We start from the raw sequence: 25,776 nt of genomic DNA, 5'->3' as shown, positions 1-25,776 counted from the left end.
TATGGTCTGTCCTGTATATTGTATAATTCTTTAAGCCTCTAGTTGGAATCTATTGCCGTGCAGAAACACACTGACTTGAAGAGAAAAGTTCGCAAGACATAAAAGAAATAATATCTATGCAGGGAAATTCTTTTTATTGCACATGTCACTCATTCTTTACCTCCACGCACTTCCCATTTCTGGTTCTCGTCCCAACCTACATAGAAACTTCTTTTCAGCTTGGAATTGGCGTTGGTCATTCAGCACACCACGGGGCTCTTCCCCGCTTCCAGCTCACCGTCTCTCCGCTGCCCATTTGACCTCTCCCCCTGGCCGAGAATCTCCCTTCCCTACGGGGAGTTGCAACGCGACGAGACAAGACAGTGCAGCCGGTTACTCCTCAGCATAAGAAACCCCGGTGATTGCACCCCCAATGTCAGGGAATATAGTGTTCTTACAGCTCCCGTCCAAGTTGGAACTGTACAAAGAGCCGCCAAGATCTCCGAAGAACATGCGATCGTTTCTCAGGTCTAACGCAATGCCAATCCCCTCATGAAGCTTGCGAACCATTATGTCCGGTCTTGACCTGGCCACTGGCAGTTTGTCAAGAGCGATCACATTAACAGTGTTACCATAAGGTGGGTCACCACGATCGGTCCAAAACAGTCGTCGTGAGCGATGATCCAGCTCCAAGTCAATGGGCTCCGGAAGATTATCCAGAAGGCATTCTACATCAGTCCTCTGCTCTGCCGACTCTCCAGCCTTGGTTTCGAGACCCATCCTGAAAATCCGCCCTTTGTTTCCTTTCGATGGTCCCTTCTGAGACCAGTAAATACAACCAGACTCTTCGTCCACAGCAATACCCACACACCAGTCCTCGCAGGGGTGCTTTCCATCTTCAGTAGTGCCAGGCCGATAAAGCACCTCAACATCACTGCCATCCATATTTGCTCGCATAATTCTCGTTCCTTCCCGATCGGACCAGTACAGCTTCCCTGATTTCGGTGCAATCGTCAACTGCTTTGGGGTATGCGTGATGCCTTTCGGGACTATAGTGACGATGTCCTTCCCCGACAAGTCGCATCGTTGGATTGAACCGTCGTTTGCAGAGGGCACCCCCATGTTCGTCCAGTATATGTGCTGGCGGCCTGCATCGACGGCGATTCCATCAGGCATAGTCTTGATTTGAGTTACTAGCTCACGAAGATTGGAGCCATCGGGATGGCATGTGAGAATGCGTCCATTGAGTTCTGGTGTCGAGATACCGACGTCGAGGAAATATAATCGGCCAGATGGGTTAGGTTGGGCCATGGTTGGAGGATGTTATGCAAGATCAAGAGTGAGTCAGGAGGCCGGTTTGAGTGCCAGGTAAAAGGAGAACGTTCTTTCAGAAGACGCATATTCAAACTGGCTCGACTCTTCCGCAGCCCAATTATAACATGCTCAGCAAAGCCGTGTCTTCCAGCTCCAGTTCTCATAGTTCCCACTGGGGCATGCTGTGGGCCCACCCGATTCGGCAATCCGAAAATCTCGGAACAGACTGAAACTCGGCACACCAGTCCCGGTCCGTCGGAGCGCCCTTGGGATTCTCAATCCAGCCATCTTCGCCATTCCGCTGCCAGAGAATCATCCAAGATGATATTCACATTCCGGACGGACAACTCGTCGCCACAACAGCAGACGTCAAGAGAGCCAAGACCCAAACGTGCCAAGATCGGCATCGCATGCAACGTTTGTAAAGCCAGAAAAACGAGATGCGACGGGGTGAAGCCAAGTGCGTACAGGAAATAGATAAACACTACCATCCAGAGAGTACGTACTCATAACAGATGCCTTAGTATGCGGGCCTTGTGCAAAGAGGAATCATGGGTCTCTGACTTGCGTATATCGTGAGCCTGATGCTGCCCTTGTGGCCCCAAATGTCCCGTAAGTACATCGTCGGATTGGCTTTCCGGTTGCTTGTGGTTGTATCATGTTTAGCTCGTTGGAGAGACAAGATACTCATGGTTAATTGATCCAAGTGCTGCACAAGAAAATACATCGACAGACACCGGCACCGGTACCGGGCAGACGAGATATAAAAACGAGTCCCAACATGGTTTCTCACGGTCCAACAACCAATCTGGGTTCCGGCGTAACAGTGCCGTTGTGCCTAGCGGAAGCTTCTTTGGTGCATCTAGTGGAACACAAATTTTGCATCAAGTCAGAGCTGCGACAGACCCGGCAATGGTCTCTGAAAGAGCCAGGGGAATAAGAACCCGAGTGCAGCCTCAGCCGCTCAAGAAACTACCGAGGCTACAAAAACGTAAAGAGCCCTCTGATATACAATTCGCCGTTCCTCCGAGGAAGGTAGCAGACAATTTGCTGAATCTATACTGGGACTTCGTCGACAGCGCCTACCCCTGGCTCGACCGGTTTAGTATCGAAAGCGCATACGAAACGCTATGGTCGAAGGATGGAGGAGCCTCTATCATGGACGAACGAGTCTTGCACTGCTTTCTTAACCTCATGTTCGCCACCTCCTGTGTTGCTTCTCAGGGCGAGCCCCCGCTTTCTCGGTATCAGTCGTCGATTACCTTTTTTGACAGAGCCCAGCAGCTGATGTCTTATGATTTAACGGATATGTACAACTTCGAGATGATCCAGATCCTCCTTCTCACAGCGGTATATCTTCAACATGACAAGGAGCCTCAGAAGTGCTTCCGAAGCATCGGAACCGCCATTCATATCGCGCAGGAACTGGGATTGCACCTCCCCGAAACGACCGAAGCAATCAGTGACCCACGCGAGCGCGCTCTCGCACGCCAGGTCTGGAACGGGTGTGTGATTATGGACAGAATCAGCTGCATGACTTTTGGCTGCGCGCTAAAGGTGCCACAGGGCAATGCCAGAGAGGGTTTGAACGCTTTGATGACTAGGACTCTTGAGAATACCGCCTTACCTTCCAAGGTCAATTTCTACGTATCATTCTGTCGCCTCCACTACATTATCGGAGAGGTCCTGGAAACATTCTATATCTCAAACGAGGACATAGTCGACGAACCCCACCATCCCGCAAGCAAAGGGTATTTCGAAAAATTCGCCAGCCTGTTTCGTATCGAGTCGGAGCTGATCAGTTGGGCCGTCGACCTACATCGGTTCTTTCAAAACCCATCCGATGCTCAAGACCCAACGCCGTCGAAACACATCACGCGCGAAGCAAACATCCTGCGCGCCAGATATCTTTCCGTCCGGCTGCTCTTGTTCAGACCCTTCCTGCTACAAATTAACCAGAAGCCCGCGCAGAATAACGCCTCGAGTACCAGGTTATACACAGATGACCAGATCCTGTCGGATGTCGTGCTTCGCTGTCAGCTGAACTGCACGAGAGCTGCCGCAGATATGATTGCGTTCATTGCCCGAAACAGGCCAGAGCAGACGCAGACGCAGGCGTATATCCTGCCTTCGAATTGGTATACTGTTTCCTGTAAGTCACTCCAAATACCAAACCCGGATTTTCATTCCCATTATCTTAACTAACCTTTTTTGAACCATCAAAGACATTTACATGGCAGTAACTACTCTACTAGCCGCAAAAATGTCGCAGCAAATCATGGAGCATTTTTCGGCGACGCACTTGCCTGGGCTTCTTAATAGTGCTCGGGATATCCTGAAGGACTATGAGGCGCATGCTACATTAGCTTCGAGATGCAGTTCGGTTCTCAGATTAATCGACGAGAATATCGATAAAGGTGCCGTTGGTGGTGTGGTTGAGCCCGCCGCTTATCCAGCTATGGTACCGCAACACAATAATGGGGACATGGTGGGGCAAGATACTACCAACGGTATTCAGGAACCTCAGAATTTCTCCGAAAACCTAGATTGGGTCGATAAATATGCGTTTGATTGGAATGACTGGCCTACGTTCTTTGCGCAGCTGGATTGTGATATCAGTCCTGTGGGAAGGTGGTAACCTGACCGACCAGGTTTCAAAGCACAGGAAAATGAACTTGATTCACGCTATATTGATATACAAAATCGACTATCTAAAACTCACGACTTGCTACCAGATGTGAGACTCCCCACAGACGGAAAGTCAAAGCCACTGAATGCCCTGTTCATGGTAGCAATTGGGAACAGGAGCAGTCAACCACCTCGGCGTCACATCAGGGTCACTCAACCGGAGCACAGGCTTCAAAATATCCATCTTCCCCCACGGTCCCCCGGTGAAGCTCGTCGACAGCGAGTTCGGCCCAGCCGCAAAGTACTGAGGGAAAACCCTCTTCCAACCATCCATAACAACCATTAGAATCTCGATCACGAACTGCTCAGGCCCAATATGGCCCCATTTGAACAGCTGATTGGACTTCTCCACAACCTCCGGCTCGTAAAGACCAATCTCTGGCTCGAGGGCAATAGCATCTGCCTTAACCAGCGAGCTCGTCGCGCGGTATGAACCGCCATGTCTAGCCCGATCACGCAGCGCAAGCAGAGCCCCCAACGCACCGATGAGTCCCGTGCTCATATCTGAGATCGGAAGCGGAGGGAGGACGCTTGTTCCGTCCTTATATCCCAACGAGCGACCCATGACATATGAAGAGCCCGATGCTGCGTCCCCGATCTGTTGCCAGCCTGGCCGTTCGTGGTAGGGCCCGTCAGGACCGTAACAGTTCTCTTCAACATAGACGATTCCTTTGCCGCGGTTGCCTGCCATCTCGAGCAGATCGTTAGGTCCGAAGCCTTTCCTGGCGATTGCGTTGGGGCGGAAGCCCTGCACGAAGACGTCGGCGTCTTGGATGAGCTCGCGCAGTCGTGCCTTGTCTTCTTGCTTGGTTAGATCGATGTCGATGGTGCGTTTTCCCGCGTTCAGTGTCAGCATCAAGACCTAGGTGGGTAGGACTCGTTAGCACGAAACAGAACATGTAGGGATATGACATACATTAAGATCCGTCAACCGACTACAATTCACGCGAATAACATCCGCACCAAGAGCCGCAAGAGTCGAGCCAATAACTGGACCCGCAATAATACGAACCAATTCAACCACTTTGATACCTGCCAGGGGCCGCTTGTCGTTGTCGACTTTGGGGAACGGGACCGCGGGCGTCGGAATCGCATGGTTCTGCCGCGAGTAGCCAACAAGCGGATGGGACACAAGTCTCTTCCCCATTAACGTCTCCTCCCATCCACGCGGTGTAAAACAAATACTCCCGCAGAAGCCATTCTTCACATTGTGCATCTCCAGCTCATCCGCAGTCCACTGCTCGATGCGACGGGCGATGTACTCATACGCTTCTTCTAGATTCTTGGCGGGGTAGTCGGGGTCGATTCCCAAACTCCGCAGGACGGGCGGCGCATCGAGTGATCCGTGGAGCTGGTACCATACGCCTGGCGTCTTGGTTTTGTAGAGTGCTGTCGTGCGCTGGCGCATAGGCGTAGACATGAACCCGCCATCAAAGTTGCGCTCAAACAGCTTGGACAGTTGCTTCGTCCGCGTCAGTTCCGACATATCCTTCCCCTCAATGGACGCAACAAACACGGTTCCCAGCCAAATCGCCGCGTGGTCGGTGTTGACATTGACGCTCTGCGACGCCGCGGGTGTCCCGTCGCGGTCCTGCACGATTTCGTGGGCTACCACGCCGCACATGGCGTGCAAGGCTGCTGCGACGAGAGGCGCTTTTATTGGACCTGGGATGACTGAATGTTCTGATCCCTCGAAATTGACGGTATCCCAGAGCGCTTTCTCCTGCGTGAAGCCGGGGGTGCGCTTTGCGATGTACTCGAATATACGGGTGGCATCTTGAGGGGCGGGGAGGAATTCTTTGTCAACGAATGTTCCAGGCCCGTATAAGTTGTCGCTTGGGATGGTTTCGTGGTGAGGCATTGTGAATGGTGATGAATATGTGGTTGCGCTCAGGTATGACTGGAAATCAACGAAGGTGATACAGACTGTTGGTGTTGGCGAGTCCGGAGCTGTCTCGTTTCAGTGGTGAGTTCGTTCACATTGCTTTATATTTAGCAAGCAAGCACTGGACTAACAGTCTGGAAGACTCAAGAAGGTGATCTGCAACAGCTTCAGCCCACTCTTCGCTCCGAGTCCTGATCGAGAAGGCGGGGTGCCGGAACTCGGCAAGCAGTGTCAACTGTCTCAGAATGCATCACCTCCGGCATGAATTGCAAGCTGCTGGTTGATATTTTCTTATTAGATTCGAAATATCGTGCGTCCAGTAATCAATTTTCCGAGGATATACCGGGACATGGCCGAAATGTGGAGCGACTCTTCCGAGATGAATACTTCCTAATCCGGCATACAATTGTCTCGTTCCGAAATGAGGTAGATGCTATGCTTGCTCCATCTACGATTTTGACGCCGTGGGGATGGTGATATTTATTGGTTTGACTGCTCTTGCAGACCGAAATCCGAATTTGAGGTCACCAATTTTGTTGATACTAGCTGAAAAGCAATAGCAACACCATGACCACACAACCCATCAAGACTGTCGGTGTTATCGGCACCGGCGTCATCGGCGCCAGCTGGACAGCTCTTTTCCTGTCCAAGGGACTGAAGGTCATCGTGACAGACCCAGCCCCAGAAGCCGAGACCAAACTCCGCGAGTACCTCCAGAAGAACTGCTGCGCCAGCGACATACCCGATACTCAAGCCAGATGCGAACCAGACGCCTGCTTCGAGAACCTTACATTTGTGAAGGATATTGACCCGTATCTTGCGCAGGTCGATTTGATACAAGAGGTCAGTTGAGCATTTTACCCTTGCGCCCAGCTATTGCTGACATCTGAAATCTAGAACGGTCCAGAGAGACCAGATGTCAAACGCCGCCTCTTCGCACACTTGGACGCAGCATCTCCAGAGGATGTAGTCATCGCATCGTCCTCCTCAGGCCTCCCATCCTCAACATTTATCACGAAATGCACAAAGAACCCAGCGCGCATCCTAATCGGGCACCCATTCAACCCTCCACATTTGGTTCCCCTGGTGGAGGTCGTTCCGCACCTAGGAACAGGCGAGGAGTATATAGCGACTGCATACAACTTCTACAAAAGTCTAGGCAAGGACCCCGTCGTTGTCAAGCAGGAGACACCAGGCTTCATCGCCAACCGTCTCCAGGCAGCTGTTTGCGCCGAAGCATATAGTCTTATCTCACGGGGTGTTATTTCGGCTGAAGATTTGGATAGAACGATGACCTCCGGCCTTGGGTTGAGGTGGGCTTTGTCCGGACCTGTCATCACGAATGCGCTTGGCGGTGGAGGAGACTTTGGTCATTTCATGGATCATTTGGGGCCTGCGTTGAAGGGTTGGCTGGATGATATGCAAACGCATCGGTTCAACTTTGATGAGAGGGAGAAGGTCGATAAGCTCAAGGGGAGTGTAAATGAGTGGGTATCGACGATTAATTTGAAAGAGGTCGAGAAGAATCGGGATACATTTTTGTCGAGTATTGTTAGAAGTAAACAGTCTAGCTAATAGTCAAGAAAGAGTTGAAGTTATACACCAGGTAAAACATTCTGCTATACAGAGTGTATAGATGTCTTGGCAGTCATGACAGCAGTCTTAACTTCCCCGCCCGCTGATGGCGGATGGGCCCGGTCGGCGCTACTTCTGGACCCGAGCACCCGAGGCCCAACCCGACTAGACTACTTAACCTCTCCCCATCTTCCAACCCCCGCACGCCTAAATGGGCAAACCACCACCAGCGTTATTGTCACCCCAACGACGAAACTTGTCCACCTTCTACAAAATGTCGAAACTCTCGCCCGCTCTCAAGGCCCTCATCAACCACCCAGCCGCCCGTCCAAACACCGTCCCCGCCCCGCGCAACATCCAGTCCGTCTACGCGAAGATTCAGGCCACAGCGCAGAGCAAGAATGTCGCTCCGAGTTCGTGGATTGCGTTATCTGTATTTTACCCCATCCTCCCTACTACATTTCTAGCGATAGGCTAACATGTGTTTGCGGGTTTAAAGACAGCAGCAACAATGACCCTAAACTCCCCAACCTCCCTAATAACCCTCTACGAACAAGCAACAAGCACGCACACCGACTCGCCCCAAAACCCCATCTACACGGCCGAGTTAATCCGCGAAGTCGGGCTGAAATGTATCGCGTTCAACGGGATCCCACGAACAATAAACTGCCTCGGCGCGTTTAGGGCGTCCCTGCCGTCAAGTATTACCAGTCAGCTCTCGACGACACCAACGCGCATGCCCTCTCCGGAGAATATTTCTTCGATATTGGAACGAGGGAAGAAGGCGTGGGATAGCTTTTACCGCCCTTTCGAGGTTAAGCTTTATGAGAAGTTAGCGGATAGTCACCCCGATTTACCCGTGCATATCCTGAACGCGAACTACGGGGCTCTCCTATCTGATCCGGAGCGGAGTACAGGGGGGCAGGTGGGCCGCGTCGGAACGAGTATTGTAGCCATTGCGTGTTTGCGTGCGCAGACGGGCGTCGCACCGCAGGTTACGTCACATGTTTTTGGGCTAAGGAAGGCGCTTGAGGATGGGTCGTGGAAGGCTGACAAGGATGGGGAGAGTGAGGAGGGGCTGAAGTGGTTGGCGGGCGAGGAGGGAAATGAGTGGATTATTCGGAGTGTTGATGAGATTGTAGGGGAGTTTGCGGAAAGCCAGGGGACGAATTTTGCGCCGGCCTTTAAGGCGAAGTTGTAGATTCTGTCGTGGATACATATTTCTGGATTGAGGGTGCAGTGTTTACAGCCCTGCGATGAAGGTATATTCCCAAAATTATATACCCAAGACGGCATCCATGCTCTGCATGGCTTGCAAGCAAACAATGTAATATATTCTCTCTCTGTCATCGCAAGTCTCCGTACCGACAGCCCAGAAAAGGACAGTCAAGTCTCCCGGATATACTCCGGATTATCTCTGCGCACAGCGGCAACCCACCAAGTTGGCGCATCTGCCTACTCTGTCGAAGCGCGGGGCTTCCGCTATCAATATGTGACTAGTCAGTACATGAGACCGGAAGCTTGCCTAATTGGACTGACAGTCGCCTCTTCCAAGCTCGCAGTTCCAAGTCCCAATCCTTGAGCCGGGGAGGGTCCGCCGGCGGGTGCAGGATCTCCAAGTGCCGGCGTGCCCAATCAGCGCTGCTGCCATGCATCCCGAGGCACTTTAGTAGCCCTAGTCGGAAGAATGGTCAAGTGCCAGTGTGGGAGGTGGTGAATTCCCCGCGCTTGAGGTGGGATATAGGTAGCTTATCGGACAGCTATGAAATTTTCCGTTTGATTTAAATTGTGCTTTCCTCGCACTGTTCTGGCAGATGAGCGTGACGCGACGCTGGAACTGCAGCTTTGTTTAGGATGACTCGGACGTTTAATATAGACTATGTTCTCGCGAACATTAGCGATCTGGATAAGATCGCTTTACTTTCTGGTGGGTGACCGCACCAAATTTGATTGCATTACACTGATGCTGGCAGGAATCGACTTCTGGCACACTCACCCCATCCCGGAATTCGATGTACCGTCGGTGCGAGTAACAGACGGCCCGAATGGAATCCGAGGCACCAAGTTTTTCGCCGGCGTGCCTGCAGCCTGTCTTCCCTGCGGAACAGCCCTTGGAGCGATTTGGGACCGAGAGCTGCTACGACGTGCCGGGGAGCTCATTGGCGATGAATGCATAGCTAAGGGTGCACATTGCTGGCTCGGTCCGACGGTGAACATGCAGCGGTCGCCGCTGGGCGGTCGTGGTTTCGAATCCTTCTCGGAAGACCCATACCTGGCGGGCATTGCAGCGGCTTCGATGATTGCTGGATGTGAAAGCAAAGGAATCACCGCTAGTGTGAAGCATTTTGTGGGCAATGACCAAGAACATGAGCGACGGGCAGTTGACGTGCTGGTGACACCGCGGGCCCTCCGTGAGATATACCTGCGACCTTTCCAAATCGTCGCCCGAGATGCAAGACCAGGCGCGCTCATGACATCTTACAACAAGATCAATGGAAAGCATGTCGTGGAGGACCCAAAGTTCTATGACCTTATTCGCAAAGACTGGGGCTGGAATCCGCTGGTCATGAGCGATTGGTATGGCACCTATACAACGATTGATTCGACGAACGCTGGACTGGACCTGGAAATGCCTGGGGTATCAAGATATCGAGGAAAATATATCGAGTCTGCGTTACAAGCGCGGTTGATCAAGTCGTCTACATTGGATGCGAGAGCCCGGAAGGTATTGGAGTTTGTGCAGCGAGCAAGCCGGACAAGGGTATCAGAGGTTGAGAGAGGCCGTGACTATCCAGAAGACCGCGCTCTTATGCGCACCCTCTGTGCAAACAGCATCGTGCTATTGAAGAATGAGGGGGCTATTCTCCCACTTCCGAGGACAGTGAAGAAGATTGCGCTCATCGGATCTCACGTCAAGACGCCCGCAATATCTGGCGGTGGTAGCGCGGCACTCAAACCCTATTACGCGTCGACGCTGTATGATGCGGTATGCGAAGCTTTGCCAGGTGCAGAGGTCGTATATGAGACGGGCGCACATGCACACAGCATGCTTCCTGTCATTGATCGCCTGTTGAGCAACGCGGTCATCCACTTCTACAATGAACCGATGACCGTCCCAAACCGCAAGCGCCTTGGGACTGAGCCCATCACCAGCACTGCTTGGCAGTTCATGGATTACAAGCTTGCCGGTCTCAGCAGGGCATTGTTCTGGTCAACCTTGATCGGTCATTTCACTCCCGACGCCTCTGGCGTATGGGACTTTGGACTGACAGTTTTCGGAACAGCGAATTTATACATCGATGACGAGCTGGTTATCGATAACACGACTAATCAAACAAAGGGTACTGCCTTCTTCGGAAAAGGTACGATCGAGGAAACTGGTTCAAAGTCCCTGGTTGCTGGTCAGAAGTACACAATTCGGATAGAGTTCGGGTCTGCCAACACAACAACCATGAAGACAACAGGAATGGTCAACTTTGGTGGTGGCGCCGCGAATCTAGGGGCATCCCTGCGCATGGATGCTGAAGAGATGATTGACCGAGCCGTGAAAGCAGCAGCGGATGCTGATTATGCCATCATCTGCACCGGGCTGAACCAGGACTGGGAGTCCGAGGGATTTGATCGTTCGCACATGGATCTACCCCCCGGCATTGATAAAATGATCACGCGGGTACTGGATGCGGCCGCGAACAAAACAGTCATCATCAACCAATCCGGCACACCAGTAACGATGCCATGGGTGAACCAAGCAAAGTCCATCGTACACGGATGGTACGGTGGCAACGAAACAGGGCATGGAATTGCAGATGTTTTATTTGGTGAGGTCAATCCCTCTGGTAAGCTCTCGCTGTCGTGGCCCGTCGATGTCAGACACAACCCCGCATACCTGAATTACGCCAGTGTTGGTGGGCGAGTGTTATACGGTGAGGATATTTATGTCGGATATCGATATTATGAAAAGATCGGCCGTGAAGTCCTGTTTCCTTTTGGGTATGTACCTTTTTTTCTCGGATGCTTGAATATACTGACGTTCCAGGCACGGCCTCTCATATACAACCTTTGCGGTATCCCCAGAAGCCTCACTATCTCCCACTGCATTCCAAGCGGAAAATCCTCCGACTGCAACGGTCCGAGTGAGGAATACTGGCGAATCGGCTGGTGCGGAAGTGCTGCAACTATACGTGGCGGCACCCAATAGCCCAACACCACGTCCGCAGAAAGAGCTGCATGGGTTCGAAAAGGTGTTCCTGCAGCCTGGTGAAGAAACGATGGTCGGTATAAAGCTGGACAAGTATGCGACGAGTTTCTGGGACGAAATTGAAGAGATGTGGAAAAGCGAAGCGGGTGTGTATGAGGTTCTGATTGGGACATCGAGCGAGGTTATTGTGGCGCGTGGACAGTTCATAGTCGAGCAGACGCAGTATTGGAAGGGCCTTTAGCGACCAAAGACAGGGGGGTTTAGAATTAGAGGCAATATCGCAAACTGACTGTATGATTGGAGGAAAATTCAATCCTAGCTGGTATTTGAGGCGCAGGCGTTGTAACCGAAGGCCCAAGGCAGCTTTCGGCACTGCAGCCGTTGCCATTATCGATACGGAGTCCCAAGACATTGCTTGCCTGTAATCTCTGGATTATCTCTGATTTAGCAGCTTGTTGCCGTTCAGGGACTAAGACGGTCCGTATCGTGAGACGCTCGCGAGATCTCCCCGCAGTGATCTCGCTTTGTTATCTCCCACCCCGCCCATTGCAGATTGTAGATGGAGACTGCTTCGGGTGCTTCCAAGTCGCGCAAGCACACTAGAGTCTTGACAGCCTGCGATGCGTGTCGATTGAGCAAAACGCGGTGTGATTCCGCGCGTCCAATCTGTGCCAAATGCCTGAAGCGTGGCGTGGCCTGTGTTTATCCCGAATCCGATCCTTTGTCGATGTCAGTCTTTCTTCCGATCATTTGACGTTGGTCTGGTCTGATTGTTCTGGGTTATCTTAGACTGGAGGCATGGGGGTCGAAGATCCTTGATAGTGTCGAGAGGCAAGAGCGCTTGCTCACCGAAACTCTGGGAGGAGTCGCCAGCCCGTCAACCTTGCCGCAGCTTCCCACCTTCTTTCAGTCTCCCGTCGAACCACAAGACACCGAGCTGATTTCGCGCAATGACACCCTCAAGACCCCCATTACAGGGTCAGACATGATTCTGAGCTGGCCAATATTCCCCCAGGAGAAGCCAGTCTCTACTTTCCCGCCAGCAGCCTTTGAAGAGAAGCCCGATCGCCATCCCACAGGTTGGTCTGTCCATGTACTAACGGGCGCTTATTCAAGCTGACCAACTGTTAACAGCCATTCCCAGCTTTGAACCGCGGAGGATAATCGAATTACGCGATGTCTTTATGACAAAAATCTTGGCCAAGAATCCCATCATCGACGCGGAGCAGCTGGAGGCATATATCGCGCGTGTTCTGGAAACCGGTATCGACTGGTCTGCGTCTTCTTGCCTCGTGCTCCTTGTCCTTGCGCTGGCGGCAATATGGGGCACTTATCCCGAGGATGAAACGAGGGAGGTTCCTTGTACAGAACCTACCTATGGCGCTCCGATGACCTACGTGACAATATCCGTACCTGAACACCGAATGAAAGAGTCGCTGGGGTACCTGGCTATGGCTAGAAAACGAATATCCGCTGCGTATCTCGATAATTCCCTCCTGGGAGTTCAGTGTCTTTGCTTATTTGGGTGGGTAGCCCACGATTATGCCTATAGCTGATCCATCCGGCTCGAGAGCATCATGGTGCCCGTACACTGACTAGCGTCTAGCTTCTGGTATCAATACAATATCGAACCGATTCCCGGTTGGAAAATGTTTCGCACGGCTTCTATGCTATGGCAGACGTATAACATGAAGCATCGGAATGGCAATGAGGAAAGGTCCGCTCAAGAGGAGAGTAAGTATAGCCAGCCCTATTCTGGTTGGAAAGCTCATATGGTTTAGGCATGGAGCAGCGGCTGTACTGGACTTGTCTCAAGTCCGAGTGGTGAGTAGCCTACCCTACGATATCACTATCATCCAAGGATTCTGACAATGACAGTGAGGTCCGGTATGAGCTATGCGATCTGCCACCTTCAGACCTCTCCCTTTCTGACTTTCCATTTGCACTACCGAGCTTTCCCATTTATCAGTCCCCATACGGAGGCAGCCCGGAGCAAAATGCTCAAAGCCCTTCTGGTCCAATCCTGGACTCAACTCCATACTACTACTATCTTGCCGAGATTTCCATGCGAAGGCTTCTCAACCGCGTACGAAACACCGTCCGCATTCTTTCGCCCAACCTTGACATCACTACCATAAAGCAACTCTCGGCGACCCTCTCCCACCTTGAAGACCAACTGCATCAATGGGTGATTTGTCTACCACCCGCTCTCCGTTTTAATATGCCTCTTGAATCCCGACCGCCGCCGAAGGAGCCCGAGCTGGTGAAGCTCGTCCGCGAACGCTACGTCGAAGTCCGCGAGCTTCTATGCCGCGCATACCTCTATCTCTGTATCCATACATCGCTAGACAGAGAAGCCGCAGCGCTATACGGAACCAAGGCAACCGAGTCCCTGCTTCTCGCTGTATACCGCATCCAGAACGAAGTTCCCTTCTTCAGACACCCGGGGTCATGGGGTGCATGCCGTGTCCGCTTCAATCACGCATTGTGTCTCATCGCTGCATTTCGCGCCAAGATTGATGAAATACCTTCCGCCGAATATGTCAGTCTACCTGCCAGCTGGGCCGGGTGTGTTCGGGTGGTTATTGAGCGACTAAAGGTATGGGGCCAGGAAGGTGGCGGCATTAAGGAATTAAGTATCCTGCTCGACTGGTTGATGCACGGCATTGTGTAATCTGACCGAGGAAAAGATACTCTCGCAATTATTTATGATACCAACATCGAAATTCTGAATGTTCCAAAGTTCATTTGACATAGGCATGTCATCCGATCTGACAACTCAGACATTTATGCAAGCTGCCTTGCATTACATGCATCTCCCGCATGATCCATGTGATACATACAATACTTCAACGGCTTTCTTTGTCCTCGCAGCAAAGAGACTGTCACTCTGCCACTGGCGTGATATCCCCGCAGTAGCCGACACCCAACACGGCCTTGGCATATCTACTTGGAACCGACTATACAATCCTCTCTGCCTCCCAGCAGCCTAGTTAGGCACCCCGAAGTAGTGCCGCTCAACGGCATTGAAGATCGAACATGCGCAGGCCGAGGTTGGGAAGTCGAATGCATGAATCGCAACAATGCATTGATCTTATTATGCCCCTTACATCCTTTGTTGTTCACCATGGGAGTTTCGGTAGTCGGTAACGTAGCATTGGGAGAAGTGGGGCAAAAGCCCAATTAACAAAGCATAGACTCCATATCTCCGGAGTAGACTACAAACATAGTGTAGAACCAAAAATTGGCCTCCAGGGGTTCATTGCCTGAGGTGACGAGGTAATATAATTTATCCGGAACTGACAAGCAGAATCCCTCGGTTGACTGTTATGCAGCCTACTTATTACATTCACAGCTCGCCATGACCCAGTGCATAGCGCATTTCCCTAGGGGCCACTGGGACATAAAAATAGCTTGGCAGCATGCTACTCAATCAATGATCGGCAACGATAGGCCCAGACTACGGGAAACATTCTAGATCTGAACAAAAGTGCGGGCCTGCAATCTTACGGACCCTGGTCCTGATTGTGCTAAGGTAGGTATGGTGCGGTTCGGATCTGGATACGCCTACGGACTCAAGGTATAAAGCGTTGGCTCGGCCAGGGGAAGGCGCGAATGGGAGACCTTCTGTATCTACGTTCTCGTCGACCAGCCAGCATCGATCGCGTTTGCGGCAATTTGCTTCGGGTTCTACGCTGCAAGGTTGCAATATGAATCGCTTTATCCTTACACTTGCAGCAGTGCTCGGGGCAGCCAACGCGCTGGCTCCCCGCTCTACCGTTCCCTTATCGTCGATAGATAAAGCAACATGGGACGACCTCAGCGCAAAGGTCGGCGGGCGTCTTTACGACGGAGAACCGATGTGGGCGCCCTGTTATAGCCAGTACAACGGGCAGACTCAAGAACCGGATGTTGCAGAATGCACCGAGGTCCAGAACCACAAGGGTAATGCCACTTTTAGTACTGCGCGGTGGGGTGGGTATCGGAATGTCAGTCTCTTCCTAAGTTTGTTGTGAGTGTTGGATGTTAACGGCCTTAGACCAACTGGGCCGCGTGTCAGGCTACGGGAGACTCATGCCCAGTAGACGCGGACCCTGGCAGCCAAATGTGTTATCAGGGCAGTGTTCCGTCAAAGTATGTGGATGCCCGGAGTGTTGAAGACATTCAAAAGACGTTGGGGTTTGCCAGTGAGCATAATCTGCGTTTGGTGATTAAGAATACTGGGCATGATTATACCGGTCGCAGTTCGGGAGCGGGTGCCTTGGGATTGTGGTATGTCGCTTGTTGTCACTTGTATTCATCAACGCTGAGAGGCCTAGGACGCGTAACATTCAGCCTCCCATCGAACTCAAGCGCGACTTTGTCCCAGAAGGTTGCTCTGATGTTGGCGGAGATGTGATCACTTTCGGTGCCGGTCAGCAGTTCGCGGGGATCTATGAATTCGCCCGCCAGAATAGCCTTCGCATAGTGGGAGGCAGCTCCAACACTGTCGGCGCGGCTGGTGGATGGATCACTGGCGGTGGCCATAGTATGCTTTCTAACGAGCTTGGTAAGTTACGTTCCTGATCAATATGTATCTCGGCTGACCATATAGGAATGGGCGCGGACAACGTCCAACAACTCAAGGCTGTTCTCCCGAATGGCACCTTTGTCACTGCCAACCGGTGTCAGAACCAAGATATCTTCTTCGCCCTTCGCGGTGGCGGCGGCAGCACATTTGGTGTGGTGACCGAAATGAGCACGCTCGCTCACCCCGAGAAGCCCATGGTCCAGATCACCGCTGCCTTTGTAAACCTCACTTCTACCGTTGCATCGGAGCTGATTACCATCATGGTTGAGAACGCCGATAGATGGGCCTCCGAGGGCTGGGGCGGGTATATCATACTGGGGCCGTTGGAGAATAGCACTTCGACCTTTTTCATGGCAACTTCGATGCTCGACCAGTCCGAGGGTGAAGCGTCGATGAAACCTATCACGGATTTTGCCAGCCGGGTCGGCGCGCTCGCTGTAGCCAATGTCAAAATGACTGAGACCTACTACGAGGTCCTATATGGCCTTATTGCCGATGAACCGTCAACACCGTTGGGCAGAGAGGGCGCGCTGGCCATGTCCTCTCGAATCATAACCCGGGAGACATTCCAGGGAGCAGGGAATCAACAGAGACTTTCGTCGGTTCTCATGGACATCCTGAGCAGCTCTCAGCAGGGTATTTATGATATGAGCGCAGACTTGCCGCCGCTGTTCATTTGCGTTACGGCACCGACGTCCTACTCACAGAACCTCCCCGAGTCGGACAAGCCTGGTGGACCGGGTGCGTCTTCTATGACTCCTGCATGGCGTACAGGGGTCTGGCACACCATCCATCTGCGACCGTTTGCGGATAACACGATCAGCGACTCTGACGCTGTCCGCGATATCTTCCAAACCTCGCACGACACGATGAACTCGCTTCGGCAGCTCACGCCGAATGGAGGAGCATACGTCAATGAAGCCGATCCATTTGAGGCTGATCCGGTCAAGACATTCTGGGGAGAGGCGAATTATGCGCGGTTGTTGAAGATCAAGGAGCAGGTTGATCCCGCGAACTTGTTAACCGTGCACCAAGGAGTCGGCTGGGACAGCGGGGACGAGCGATACGCCTGCTACCCAGATGTTGACACTGCATGAATAAGTAGATAGAAATCGGATATTCTCTCGGATGTTAGTAGACGATGATGTGCCGGTGCCCACGTAGAAGCAGGTCGATCTCTGGTCGGGTTGGAATCGGCCGAGAGCCAGATCGCCCGAAGAGAGAAAGCGATGTTCTCGCCGCCTTCAGTTTTCCCCGGACAAGTCGCCTTATAAGCCCATTCGCTGGCCCTCTCATTCGCTGTGCTTTATCCCGAGGTCCTTCTTGATGCGAGTCCTGCTCTGAAGCACTGGCGACAGCTTTCGCCCTCCGGCTATTTATCTCTTTTATCCGCTCGTCCTTTTCTTCTTTTTCTTTTCTCTTCTCTCACTCTACAATCCATCACAAAGTCCGCTACAATGACGAATAACAAGTTAACGGGCGCTGATATCGCCCAGCACAACTCCAAGAACTCTTGCTGGGTCATTGTTCACGGCAAGGCCTATGATGTGACCGAGTTCTTGCCAGGTAAATTCTTCAACCTTCCCCAATCCATTGATCAGATTGATTCAGTATACTGACGTATACTGACTGCAGAACACCCTGGTGGTCAGAAGATCATTCTCAAGTACGCCGGCAAAGATGCGACCGAAGAATTCGATCCAATTCACCCTCCAGACACACTCGACAAGTACCTCGACCAATCGAAGCACCTTGGAGAAGTGGACATGGCGACCGTCGAGCAGGAAGAAAAGGCACATGATCCTGAAGAGGAGGCTCGTGAGGAGCGCATCAAGCGCATGCCTTCTCTGGCGGCATGCTACAACCTGCTGGACTTCGAGGCGGTTGCCCGGAGCGTCATGAAGAAGACCGCTTGGGCTTACTATTCAAGCGGTGCGGACGATGAAATTGTATGTGCAATAGCCGCGTTGACTTCTTGATCGAGGCTAATATCTGCCTTCCAACAGACTATGCGTGAAAACCACTCGGCTTTCCACAAGATTTGGTTCCGACCACGGATTCTCGTTGATGTAGAAAAGGTGGACTTTTCCACAAAAATGCTGGGAACCAAGTGCTCGATTCCTTTTTATGTCACCGCAACCGCTCTTGGAAAGCTGGGCAACCCCGAGGGTGAAGTTGTGCTCACTCGCGCTGCACATGACCACGATGTGATCCAGATGATTCCGACGCTTGCTTCGTGCTCGTTTGACGAGATTGTCGATGCCCGCCGTGGTGAGCAAGTTCAATGGCTGCAGTTATACGTGAACAAGGACCGCGCGATCACCAAGCGAATCATCGAGCACGCTGAAGCTCGCGGTTGCAAGGGTCTCTTTATCACTGTCGACGCTCCCCAACTAGGTCGCCGAGAGAAGGATATGCGATCAAAGTTCTCGGATGTTGGCTCCAGCGTCCAGGCATCAGGAGGTGACTCGGTCGATCGCTCGCAGGGCGCAGCGCGTGCGATTTCCTCGTTCATCGACCCCTCTCTCTCCTGGAAGGACATTCCCTGGTTCCAGTCCGTCACCAAGATGCCCATAGTATTGAAAGGTGTACAACGCGTGGAAGACGTCCTCCGCGCCGTCGAAGCGGGTGTGCAGGGTGTCGTTCTCTCCAACCACGGCGGTCGGCAACTCGACACGGCCCCATCGGGCGTCGAAGTTCTGGCTCAGGTTATGCCCATCCTGCGCGAGCGCGGGTGGGAAGACAAGATTGAGATCTTCATTGATGGCGGTGTCCGTCGTGCGACGGATATCCTCAAGGCTCTATGCCTGGGTGCGAAGGGCGTTGGTATTGGACGGCCCTTCCTATACGCCATGTCGGCATACGGTCAACCCGGTGTAGACCGAGCCATGCAGCTCCTCAAAGACGAACTCGAGATGAACATGAGGTTGATTGGTGCGCAGAACATCGGGGACCTCAACCCTAGCATGGTGGATGTGCGCGGCTTGGTGGGCGGACACAGTGCGTCGGTGCCCGCGGATACGCTGAGCTTGGGGGCGTACGACCCCCTTCAGGCCCCGCGATTCAGCGAGAAGGCCAAGTTGTAGGTTGTGATGGATCAGGAAATCATTTCCGTATATACTGGATATATATCGGTTAGATTTGTATATAATACCCCAGTTAGAATTACATGTTGGAGTCAAGAAGTACGTACTTGTAGGAAAGGTAGGCACTGCCGGAGAACGCCCTGTCAAAATATGCAACTGGCCGGTCGTGCTTGTGTCGTCCGGACTCTGCATAGCGCAGACCCAGCGCACCGGTGCTTCAGTTAAGCGCAGTTTGGCAGTGGAGCCCATTCTGCAGGAATCCCTGCTGGTTCCTTATCTGAAACGGACCGAGCGGGGGATTTCCAACGCTCAACACGTCTCGACCATCTGTATTCTGTTCCAAGCGAACTAACCTCTGACCAAGACTCTAGCCTGAAACAATGACAGCCGGCGCAAACTTTCTTAACATCCCGTGCGCCCAAAGTCTGAACAGCGCGCCCATCATGATGTTACCAGTGTAGCGGTGCTGGTACACGGCCCGCAATGTGGGCTCCCGCTGATTGTGAGCCGACACCAGACCTTCCTTCTACTATCCATTCTCATAATCCCCTCGTTTCTGATCAGAAGGAGAGTCCTCGCCTGGCCTAGCCGAATATCGACTGGCCCAAGGATCAAGGATGAGTTGAAAGGATTCAATTCCTTCGCCGTCAATTTCGGGCTAGGTCATTGATAGCTCCGATGCACGTCGCCGTCGCACCATCAGTTACACTGCTACTCGCTCGATGCTCTCCCCACCTGAAACCGGCTTCCTGGCTGTTGGACCCGGGTGCTAGCGGTAGCTGCGGTAGTGGTCTCGACTCCTCGATCGGTGGAACGGCTTAGTAGTCTCTTCGACGTCAGTCATGGTGGACGGTGGACCAGCCATGATTAAGTATCATTTTCCTCCGGCCGTTCATTTCCCACACCGTTCGTCTCGTCCCGTGTGTCTCCACAACACATTATTGGCTGGTTTGGCTGACGGACTGTTACTTTGTTATCCCCAGGCATATTTGGTTACCGCGCTCTCCGGGGCCTTCGGGTCCTTCGCGTATACGGTCTGCTCGAGTTTGTTCTTGTTATACGCGCACTTGCAGCACAGCTCCCCGTCGCCTTTCAACACAACGTTTGACCGAGATTCTCAACTAGTGCATGATGGTGGTCCGTAGCAACGAGCGAACGTCCATGGTGGGAGGCGGATTCTATAACAGGAACTCCAGCCTGCAGGCTCTTGTTGCGGAGGAATGTGGTGGGCTTGTGTTACCCTCGGATGTTCAAGGTACCTACCCCTGTACTTGAGGCTCATGTTGAAGAGCATATTGACTTATTGATATAGGAAAGACGATCATACTTGCCGATTACGGGTGCTCAGAGGGATCAAACTCGTATGTAACCGAAAACGAAGGCGTCGGGATGTCTACTGACTCAATAGGATCCGTATGATTCGCAAGGCCCTGGAATCATGTCCAGAAGAGTGTGCCATCACGATAGTCTTCAACGACACACCAGCCAACGACTATATCAGCCTATCATCAACAATAGACCGCTTCCTGCGGGTACCAGAGGCTACAAAATCGAGAAAGATTATGCCGCTGATGGCACCCCAAAGCTACTACGATCAGCTCGTCCCTGACGCCTCTGTCGATATTGGCTTCTCTACTGCCTGTTTACACTGGATTAGTCGTCTTCAACCAGCGAGTGGTGATTTGTTGCCAAACGACGCGGACATATCAGCAGAAGTACTATCTGACATTTCTCGCTTCTTATGTGCGCGCTACCACGAGGTGCGAAACGATGGCCACCTTCTTCTCAGCTTCCCCGTTGACGGGGAGCTCAGTCTCAAGTGCGCCTACCCTTCAATATTCCAGAGCATCAAAGACCTAGCCGCCGAGGGTATGATATCACAAGCAGCCGCCTCCAAGTTCCGTCTCCCTTTTCACTTTCGCACACCAGAGGAAATCAACCAGGCCCTGGATGCAGCGAGAGAGAAATGGCAGGTCGAAAAGCACTTTACCCGAGACGTGGCACATCCGGCTTTTTTGCAGTTTCAGTCGACCTTGGGCAGCTCATCCTCTGGTTATCCTGATGCAAAGGCGCTGGATGCTTATAGTCGAGCTATTAGCGGTGGATTCGTTGCGATCATCGGCAATACGGTGGTCGATTGGGCGCGGATGTTCCAGGATGAGGCGAGCTCTTCAGTGTCATACTCTGCTGAGACTATCCGGTCCAGAATGGTGGAAAAGTTGCAGTTGCGTCTGCGAAGGAGCGATTTCTGGAGAACGCCGCTGGGGAATAAATATGTTTTTCTAAAGCTCAGAAAGATCTGACGGTTGGTATTTGTACATAGGGGGGGGGGGGGTGGATATCATGACGGCCTTTTCAATGGAACAACAACACAGTTTAATGTTCATCTTTGATTCTACAAATCCCGCATCAGCGCTGTAATGTGGTGGTTGGTCGTACAATCCGGGGGCTGGCGGTCGGATCCGGCCCCCGCCCGTGACCAGAAAAAGAAAATGATGACTGCGCCTGGTTCTTTCTCACCTCACCACTCGACTCAACATCTCTTCATTTTCAAATCCAATTGACTGGCTCGAACACACCATTAGTCATGTATCGATAGATGATCGTACCAACCTCAACCATGCACAATGAGCAAGCGCCCCCTCGAAGAGTCCCCATCTCGCGGCGACTCTGCGCCGCCAAAGCATCTGAATCATAACGGCCTGCTCCCCATCAACGACCTCCTCTCACCAACCCCAGACCAACAGTCATCTTCTAAAAAACCTCGCAATTTCATCGCCACAGTGGTATGCCTTTCTTCGAGTACTCGAAACCCTCAAAAGACTCGAAATATTTTATTATTAAGCTAACCGGAGTACAGGCCTGTGAAACATGCCGACTCAAAAAGACGCGCTGCGACGAGTCACGGCCCAAATGCGGCCTGTGCAAGTCGCTAGGCCTGGAATGTGTCTATAATGAGCGCAAGACGTCTAAGCGCGACCATTCGCTCACGCTTATTATGAGCACCCTGCACCGACTGGAGACCAAGTTGGAGAATCTTCCTGGCAATGTGCGCGATGAGATTCAGTCCCTACAGGCGCAGTTGCCGATGGCTCGAGTTGAGCCGCCAGTCTCAGTGTTAGCAGAAGATACGCGTGGTCGCGCCGTCGGCAAACTTGTTTCGGCTGCCACGCCGCAGACCCTTATCCCGTCTGGCGAGCCAGAGGTCTTTGAGTTCGACGAGCGGCCAAATGCCATTACTGCGAATGGATTAGTTTCCATCTCGTTCAGTCAGCATGGGGTTGTTCTTTGGCCTGGAGCGCGCGAGATCCTTCCGCAGCGTCTGCTCGATGCCCACGAAAAGCTAGGAAAAAACTATGTAATTGACACCGAGATGAACAGGCCACCACTGCCAATGTATTTTGATCCGTTCCCCACCCACGCTGGAGATGTCTGGCTGGAGACGCTGCCGCTGGCTATGATCAAGGGACTGTCGATTGCATTCTTTGCGACGTTTAACCCGTTCACGCCGATCATGGACAAGAACTTTTATTTTGCGTTTACTTTGGGTGCTGCTATTGAGAGTGGCTTCGGCTATACCATGGAGAGTTGTATCGTTCTGAACATTATGGCTCTGGGATGCTTGGCTGTCCATGCCCATCATGAGGGTGACTACCCATTGCCAGGTACGCGAGGAACCCATTTTGAGCCTCCGGACTGGATGGGGGTTGTGCAAGAGGAACCGCCCGGGTTGCGCTTCTTCAATGAGGCTCGGCGGAGGATAGGGTTCTTGATGTGTGACAATGACATTCAGAGTTGTCAGTTTTATTTACTCTCGTCGTACGTCTGGACAGTTTCTTGGCTCACTACTACCCACTACTAATCGTTAAAGGGTCTACTATTCGCAAATCCTACGCCCCATGGATTCATGGGCCATGATCCACCGCGCTGCCACGGGCTGTCTCTCAATTTTGACAAAGTAAGCAGAATTTGATGCATTTTAAACGTCACTAACACTTCCAGCCACGACGTCAATTTTGACGAATGGGAGGGCGACATGAAATCTCGTGTCTTCTGGAACTGCCTCATGAACGAAACAATCCTCGTCCAAGAACTGCACCTACCACCCTCTGGCCTCTCCCGCTTCGAAGAAGTCGTCCCCATACCCAAATTCATAGGTTTCGAGACACTAGGGTTCGTACCGTCCCGGTTCTCCTTTTCGTCGTCGGAGGATACCATCGACGACAGCTTCTTCCAGTACCACTTCCTCGCGCAGGTCGCGCACCGTATAATCCTCACGCGCATCCGGCATTCACTGTACTTTTATTCAGGCTCGGGGACGTTCCCGCATCCTGCTGTGAACGGCGAACTGCATCATCAGCTCGGTCAATGGAGGAGAAATCTCCCTCTGGGTCTACAATTCTCAGATACTGCTGCCCCATTTCCATCAACGGCAAACACGGCAGCGCCATCCCCTCAAACAACTACATCCCCAAACACCAACACCAACTCAATAAATTCTCCACACCCACTCACCCCCCGAAACACAGCCCAAACCGCCCGCCCCTTCTCCCCCGCAATCGCAGTTGCCGAAGCCATGCTAAGAGGCCGATACATGATCGCAAAGTTCCACATTGGCCGTCCATACCTCTACAAAGCGCTGCGCATCCCACACCTCCTAACCGAAGATGACCTCGAGCAGATCCGGAGCGGGCTGGCAAATGCGATGAATTGGCCGGTGGCGCTGGGGATGTTTAAAGAAATGAGGAGTTGCATCCCGATCAAATTTGCGTTCTGCTCGCAGTATGTTTCGAATCCCTATATCCCCTTGACCCTTCGAAAGGCAAATGGTAGCTAATGGTTCCAATGGTTGGGTGTAGGTTCTTCGGCCAAATCCTGCTTTTCTATTGTATATCCAACTCTCCTGACCCCCGCGTCTGCGGGACGTTACCGTCCGGCTGGGAGCGTTGGAATCAGGAGATGATGAGCTTTTTGGAGGACTGTGCGATTTATAGTCCTGCTGTGGCGAAGGACTTGGAGTTATTGAGGTTATTATAAAGTTCCTTTTTTTGCTGACGTTCTGAGGTATTTGGTCTTGTGATCTTGCTTGGTGTTAGGCGTTCCACATGGTATGTGTTTGGTCGCTTTGCAACTGGGGTATGGGCATTCAGGATGGATGTATCTATAGCTTTAGTCCTCGGTGGTTTGGTCAAGAAAATACAAGTGTCAATGGTACGCTGCCGTCTCTCTTCATGGTATTTGTACTTGGGGAACTCTTACTTCGACCAAGCCCCATGCGATTCAACTGCGCTATATTGCGGGAGACCGATTACTTATTATAACAGTGAGATCTAAGAACATTCAACTACCGCTCTCCCTTGTGTACTATTCTGCACCAAACATAATGGCTATTTTGATAATATATTCAGGGAGTAGGAAATAAAGAGTAGGGCATGCCAATATCGACACTTGCATAGATATAGCGGAAGTGTATACTAAGGCCTGATATATTTAATCCCCAATAGCGCAGTCAGAGTGCATGGGGCATGGACATGGTCAAAATACCACTTCCCTAGATAGACCTATGGTGTAGTTTACTTAGCCGCTCATTGAGCAAACACAAAGCACATACGGAGTACGGAAAATGCAGCTGGTAAAAAGGGGATATGTAGGAGATGAGTTATATAGCTCCTAGGTATTATATAAACAAACCCGCAGGAACTCTAGACTACGGAGTGATGAGTAGTATAAAGGGGAAGATTAGGTTATCGATTTCAGTATTGCCAAACAGTAATCATTACCTCAGTGCAGTGCTTAGTGCCAGAAGAAACTCTTGACAGGGGAACATCTGCTTCTGTATTTGAGGCACGCACAAGGAAGAAGTTCCGCGAAAGCAAGGCCGGGGGTTGCGACCGAGTCTCACACTCGTGCGACCATGAAAGTAAAAAAAATCTGATTGATCCTGATGCTACCGGGAGTTAGAACGAGAACGACGGCACTAAAGAGGATATACAACACGTATGGTCTTTGTAATGGTAGTGAGACGTATCGGCCGAATGCTTGGGATGGGCCATGGGATGCGATAGTCGTTGCAGGTGGATAGGATGAAGCTGGAATACAATGACAAGCAAGTCTGGGCTGTCGTGAAGGATGGGCAGTGGAAGAGCGAGGAAGAGACCCGTACCTTCCTCACATGGGTGAGTGGGGAAGGCCTGTCAACAACAACGGCAGGAGCACGCAGGGAAGGAGCAGGGCGTGAGCAACCTTTCCGTGAATGCTGTCGTCCAGTCCTTTGGCAGGTAGAGTTGCCAATGTAAACTCGAAATTGTGGAGGGCTTGTAGGAGAGTAGCGCAGGACTATAGACTCGTACGGTTGACAGTAGTGACTCGTAAACTAGCAATGCTCTGTCGTTAAGGAGGGGAGGGGCGGGTATCAGAATACTCGGCGTGCAATCATGATATTGAGAGCGATCAAATGCAAGCTTTTCTCTTTCTCATGAAT

At 52.0% G+C, this 25,776-nt stretch overlaps 10 protein-coding genes across 10 annotated transcripts; 8 read left to right on the top strand and 2 right to left on the bottom strand.

Annotated features, from left to right (window-relative positions):
- Positions 1-125: 125 nt before the first annotated feature.
- Positions 126-1,748, bottom strand: BDV17DRAFT_51334 (YWTD domain-containing protein). Its single transcript, XM_073764680.1, has one exon. The coding sequence runs from the start codon at positions 1,288-1,290 to the stop codon at positions 373-375; it is 918 nt and encodes a 305-aa protein (XP_073616704.1). The 5' UTR covers positions 1,291-1,748; the 3' UTR covers positions 126-372.
- On the top strand, positions 1,749-4,396 carry BDV17DRAFT_51335 (fungal specific transcription factor domain-containing protein). The gene is made up of 2 exons (XM_073764681.1): positions 1,749-3,445; positions 3,519-4,396. Exons 1-2 carry the CDS (start codon positions 2,206-2,208, stop codon positions 3,929-3,931), a joined length of 1,653 nt encoding a protein of 550 aa, XP_073616703.1. The 5' UTR covers positions 1,749-2,205; the 3' UTR covers positions 3,932-4,396.
- On the bottom strand, positions 3,993-6,014 carry BDV17DRAFT_51326 (CoA-transferase family III domain-containing protein). The gene is made up of 2 exons (XM_073764679.1): positions 4,898-6,014; positions 3,993-4,843 (listed from the first exon to the last, which is right to left on the bottom strand). The coding sequence occupies exons 1-2, from the start codon at positions 5,840-5,842 to the stop codon at positions 4,055-4,057; spliced, it is 1,734 nt and encodes a 577-aa protein (XP_073616702.1). The 5' UTR covers positions 5,843-6,014; the 3' UTR covers positions 3,993-4,054.
- Positions 6,015-6,433: 419 nt separating this feature from the next.
- On the top strand, positions 6,434-7,441 carry BDV17DRAFT_290222 (uncharacterized protein; the record flags this gene model as incomplete). Its single annotated transcript, XM_073761844.1, has 2 exons — positions 6,434-6,709; positions 6,764-7,441. The coding sequence occupies 2 exons, from the start codon at positions 6,434-6,436 to the stop codon at positions 7,439-7,441; spliced, it is 954 nt and encodes a 317-aa protein (XP_073616701.1).
- Positions 7,442-7,715: 274 nt separating this feature from the next.
- Positions 7,716-8,642, top strand: BDV17DRAFT_290221 (uncharacterized protein; the record flags this gene model as incomplete). The annotated part of the gene is made up of 2 exons (XM_073761843.1): positions 7,716-7,854; positions 7,948-8,642. 2 exons carry the CDS (start codon positions 7,716-7,718, stop codon positions 8,640-8,642), a joined length of 834 nt encoding a protein of 277 aa, XP_073616700.1.
- Positions 8,643-9,295: 653 nt separating this feature from the next.
- On the top strand, positions 9,296-14,313 carry BDV17DRAFT_281066 (glycosyl hydrolase family 3 N terminal domain-containing protein; the record flags this gene model as incomplete). Its single annotated transcript, XM_073759969.1, has 9 exons — positions 9,296-9,368; positions 9,415-11,431; positions 11,478-11,820; positions 12,048-12,125; positions 12,243-12,286; positions 12,429-12,718; positions 12,774-13,164; positions 13,246-13,377; positions 13,518-14,313. The coding sequence occupies 9 exons, from the start codon at positions 9,296-9,298 to the stop codon at positions 14,311-14,313; spliced, it is 4,164 nt and encodes a 1,387-aa protein (XP_073616699.1).
- A 1,036-nt stretch (positions 14,314-15,349) lies between these two features.
- On the top strand, positions 15,350-17,445 carry BDV17DRAFT_297864 (FAD-dependent oxidoreductase; the record flags this gene model as incomplete). Its single annotated transcript, XM_073763571.1, has 4 exons — positions 15,350-15,628; positions 15,679-15,911; positions 15,959-16,188; positions 16,234-17,445. The coding sequence occupies 4 exons, from the start codon at positions 15,350-15,352 to the stop codon at positions 17,304-17,306; spliced, it is 1,815 nt and encodes a 604-aa protein (XP_073616698.1). The 3' UTR covers positions 17,307-17,445.
- Positions 17,446-17,465: 20 nt separating this feature from the next.
- BDV17DRAFT_51052 (L-lactate dehydrogenase (cytochrome)) lies at positions 17,466-19,853 on the top strand. The gene is made up of 4 exons (XM_073764675.1): positions 17,466-17,775; positions 17,845-18,158; positions 18,216-19,797; positions 19,849-19,853. The coding sequence occupies exons 1-3, from the start codon at positions 17,667-17,669 to the stop codon at positions 19,293-19,295; spliced, it is 1,503 nt and encodes a 500-aa protein (XP_073616697.1). The 5' UTR covers positions 17,466-17,666; the 3' UTR covers positions 19,296-19,797; positions 19,849-19,853.
- BDV17DRAFT_51066 (S-adenosyl-L-methionine-dependent methyltransferase) lies at positions 19,822-21,760 on the top strand. Its single transcript, XM_073764676.1, has 4 exons — positions 19,822-20,201; positions 20,279-20,550; positions 20,608-20,656; positions 20,704-21,760. Exons 2-4 carry the CDS (start codon positions 20,424-20,426, stop codon positions 21,596-21,598), a joined length of 1,071 nt encoding a protein of 356 aa, XP_073616696.1. The 5' UTR covers positions 19,822-20,201; positions 20,279-20,423; the 3' UTR covers positions 21,599-21,760.
- On the top strand, positions 21,619-24,595 carry BDV17DRAFT_260248 (putative C6 finger domain protein). The gene is made up of 5 exons (XM_073757534.1): positions 21,619-22,081; positions 22,156-23,114; positions 23,167-23,253; positions 23,298-24,077; positions 24,155-24,595. The coding sequence occupies exons 1-5, from the start codon at positions 21,923-21,925 to the stop codon at positions 24,330-24,332; spliced, it is 2,163 nt and encodes a 720-aa protein (XP_073616695.1). The 5' UTR covers positions 21,619-21,922; the 3' UTR covers positions 24,333-24,595.
- Positions 24,596-25,776: the final 1,181 nt, after the last annotated feature.

The sequence above is a fragment of the Aspergillus undulatus genome (assembly GCF_047715775.1).
Source record: "Aspergillus undulatus strain CBS 261.88 unplaced genomic scaffold BDV17scaffold_17, whole genome shotgun sequence".
Classification (NCBI taxonomy): domain Eukaryota; kingdom Fungi; phylum Ascomycota; class Eurotiomycetes; order Eurotiales; family Aspergillaceae; genus Aspergillus; species Aspergillus undulatus.
The sequence above is the reverse complement of the archived record's forward strand: the minus strand, read 5'-3'. Positions and strand labels throughout refer to the sequence as shown.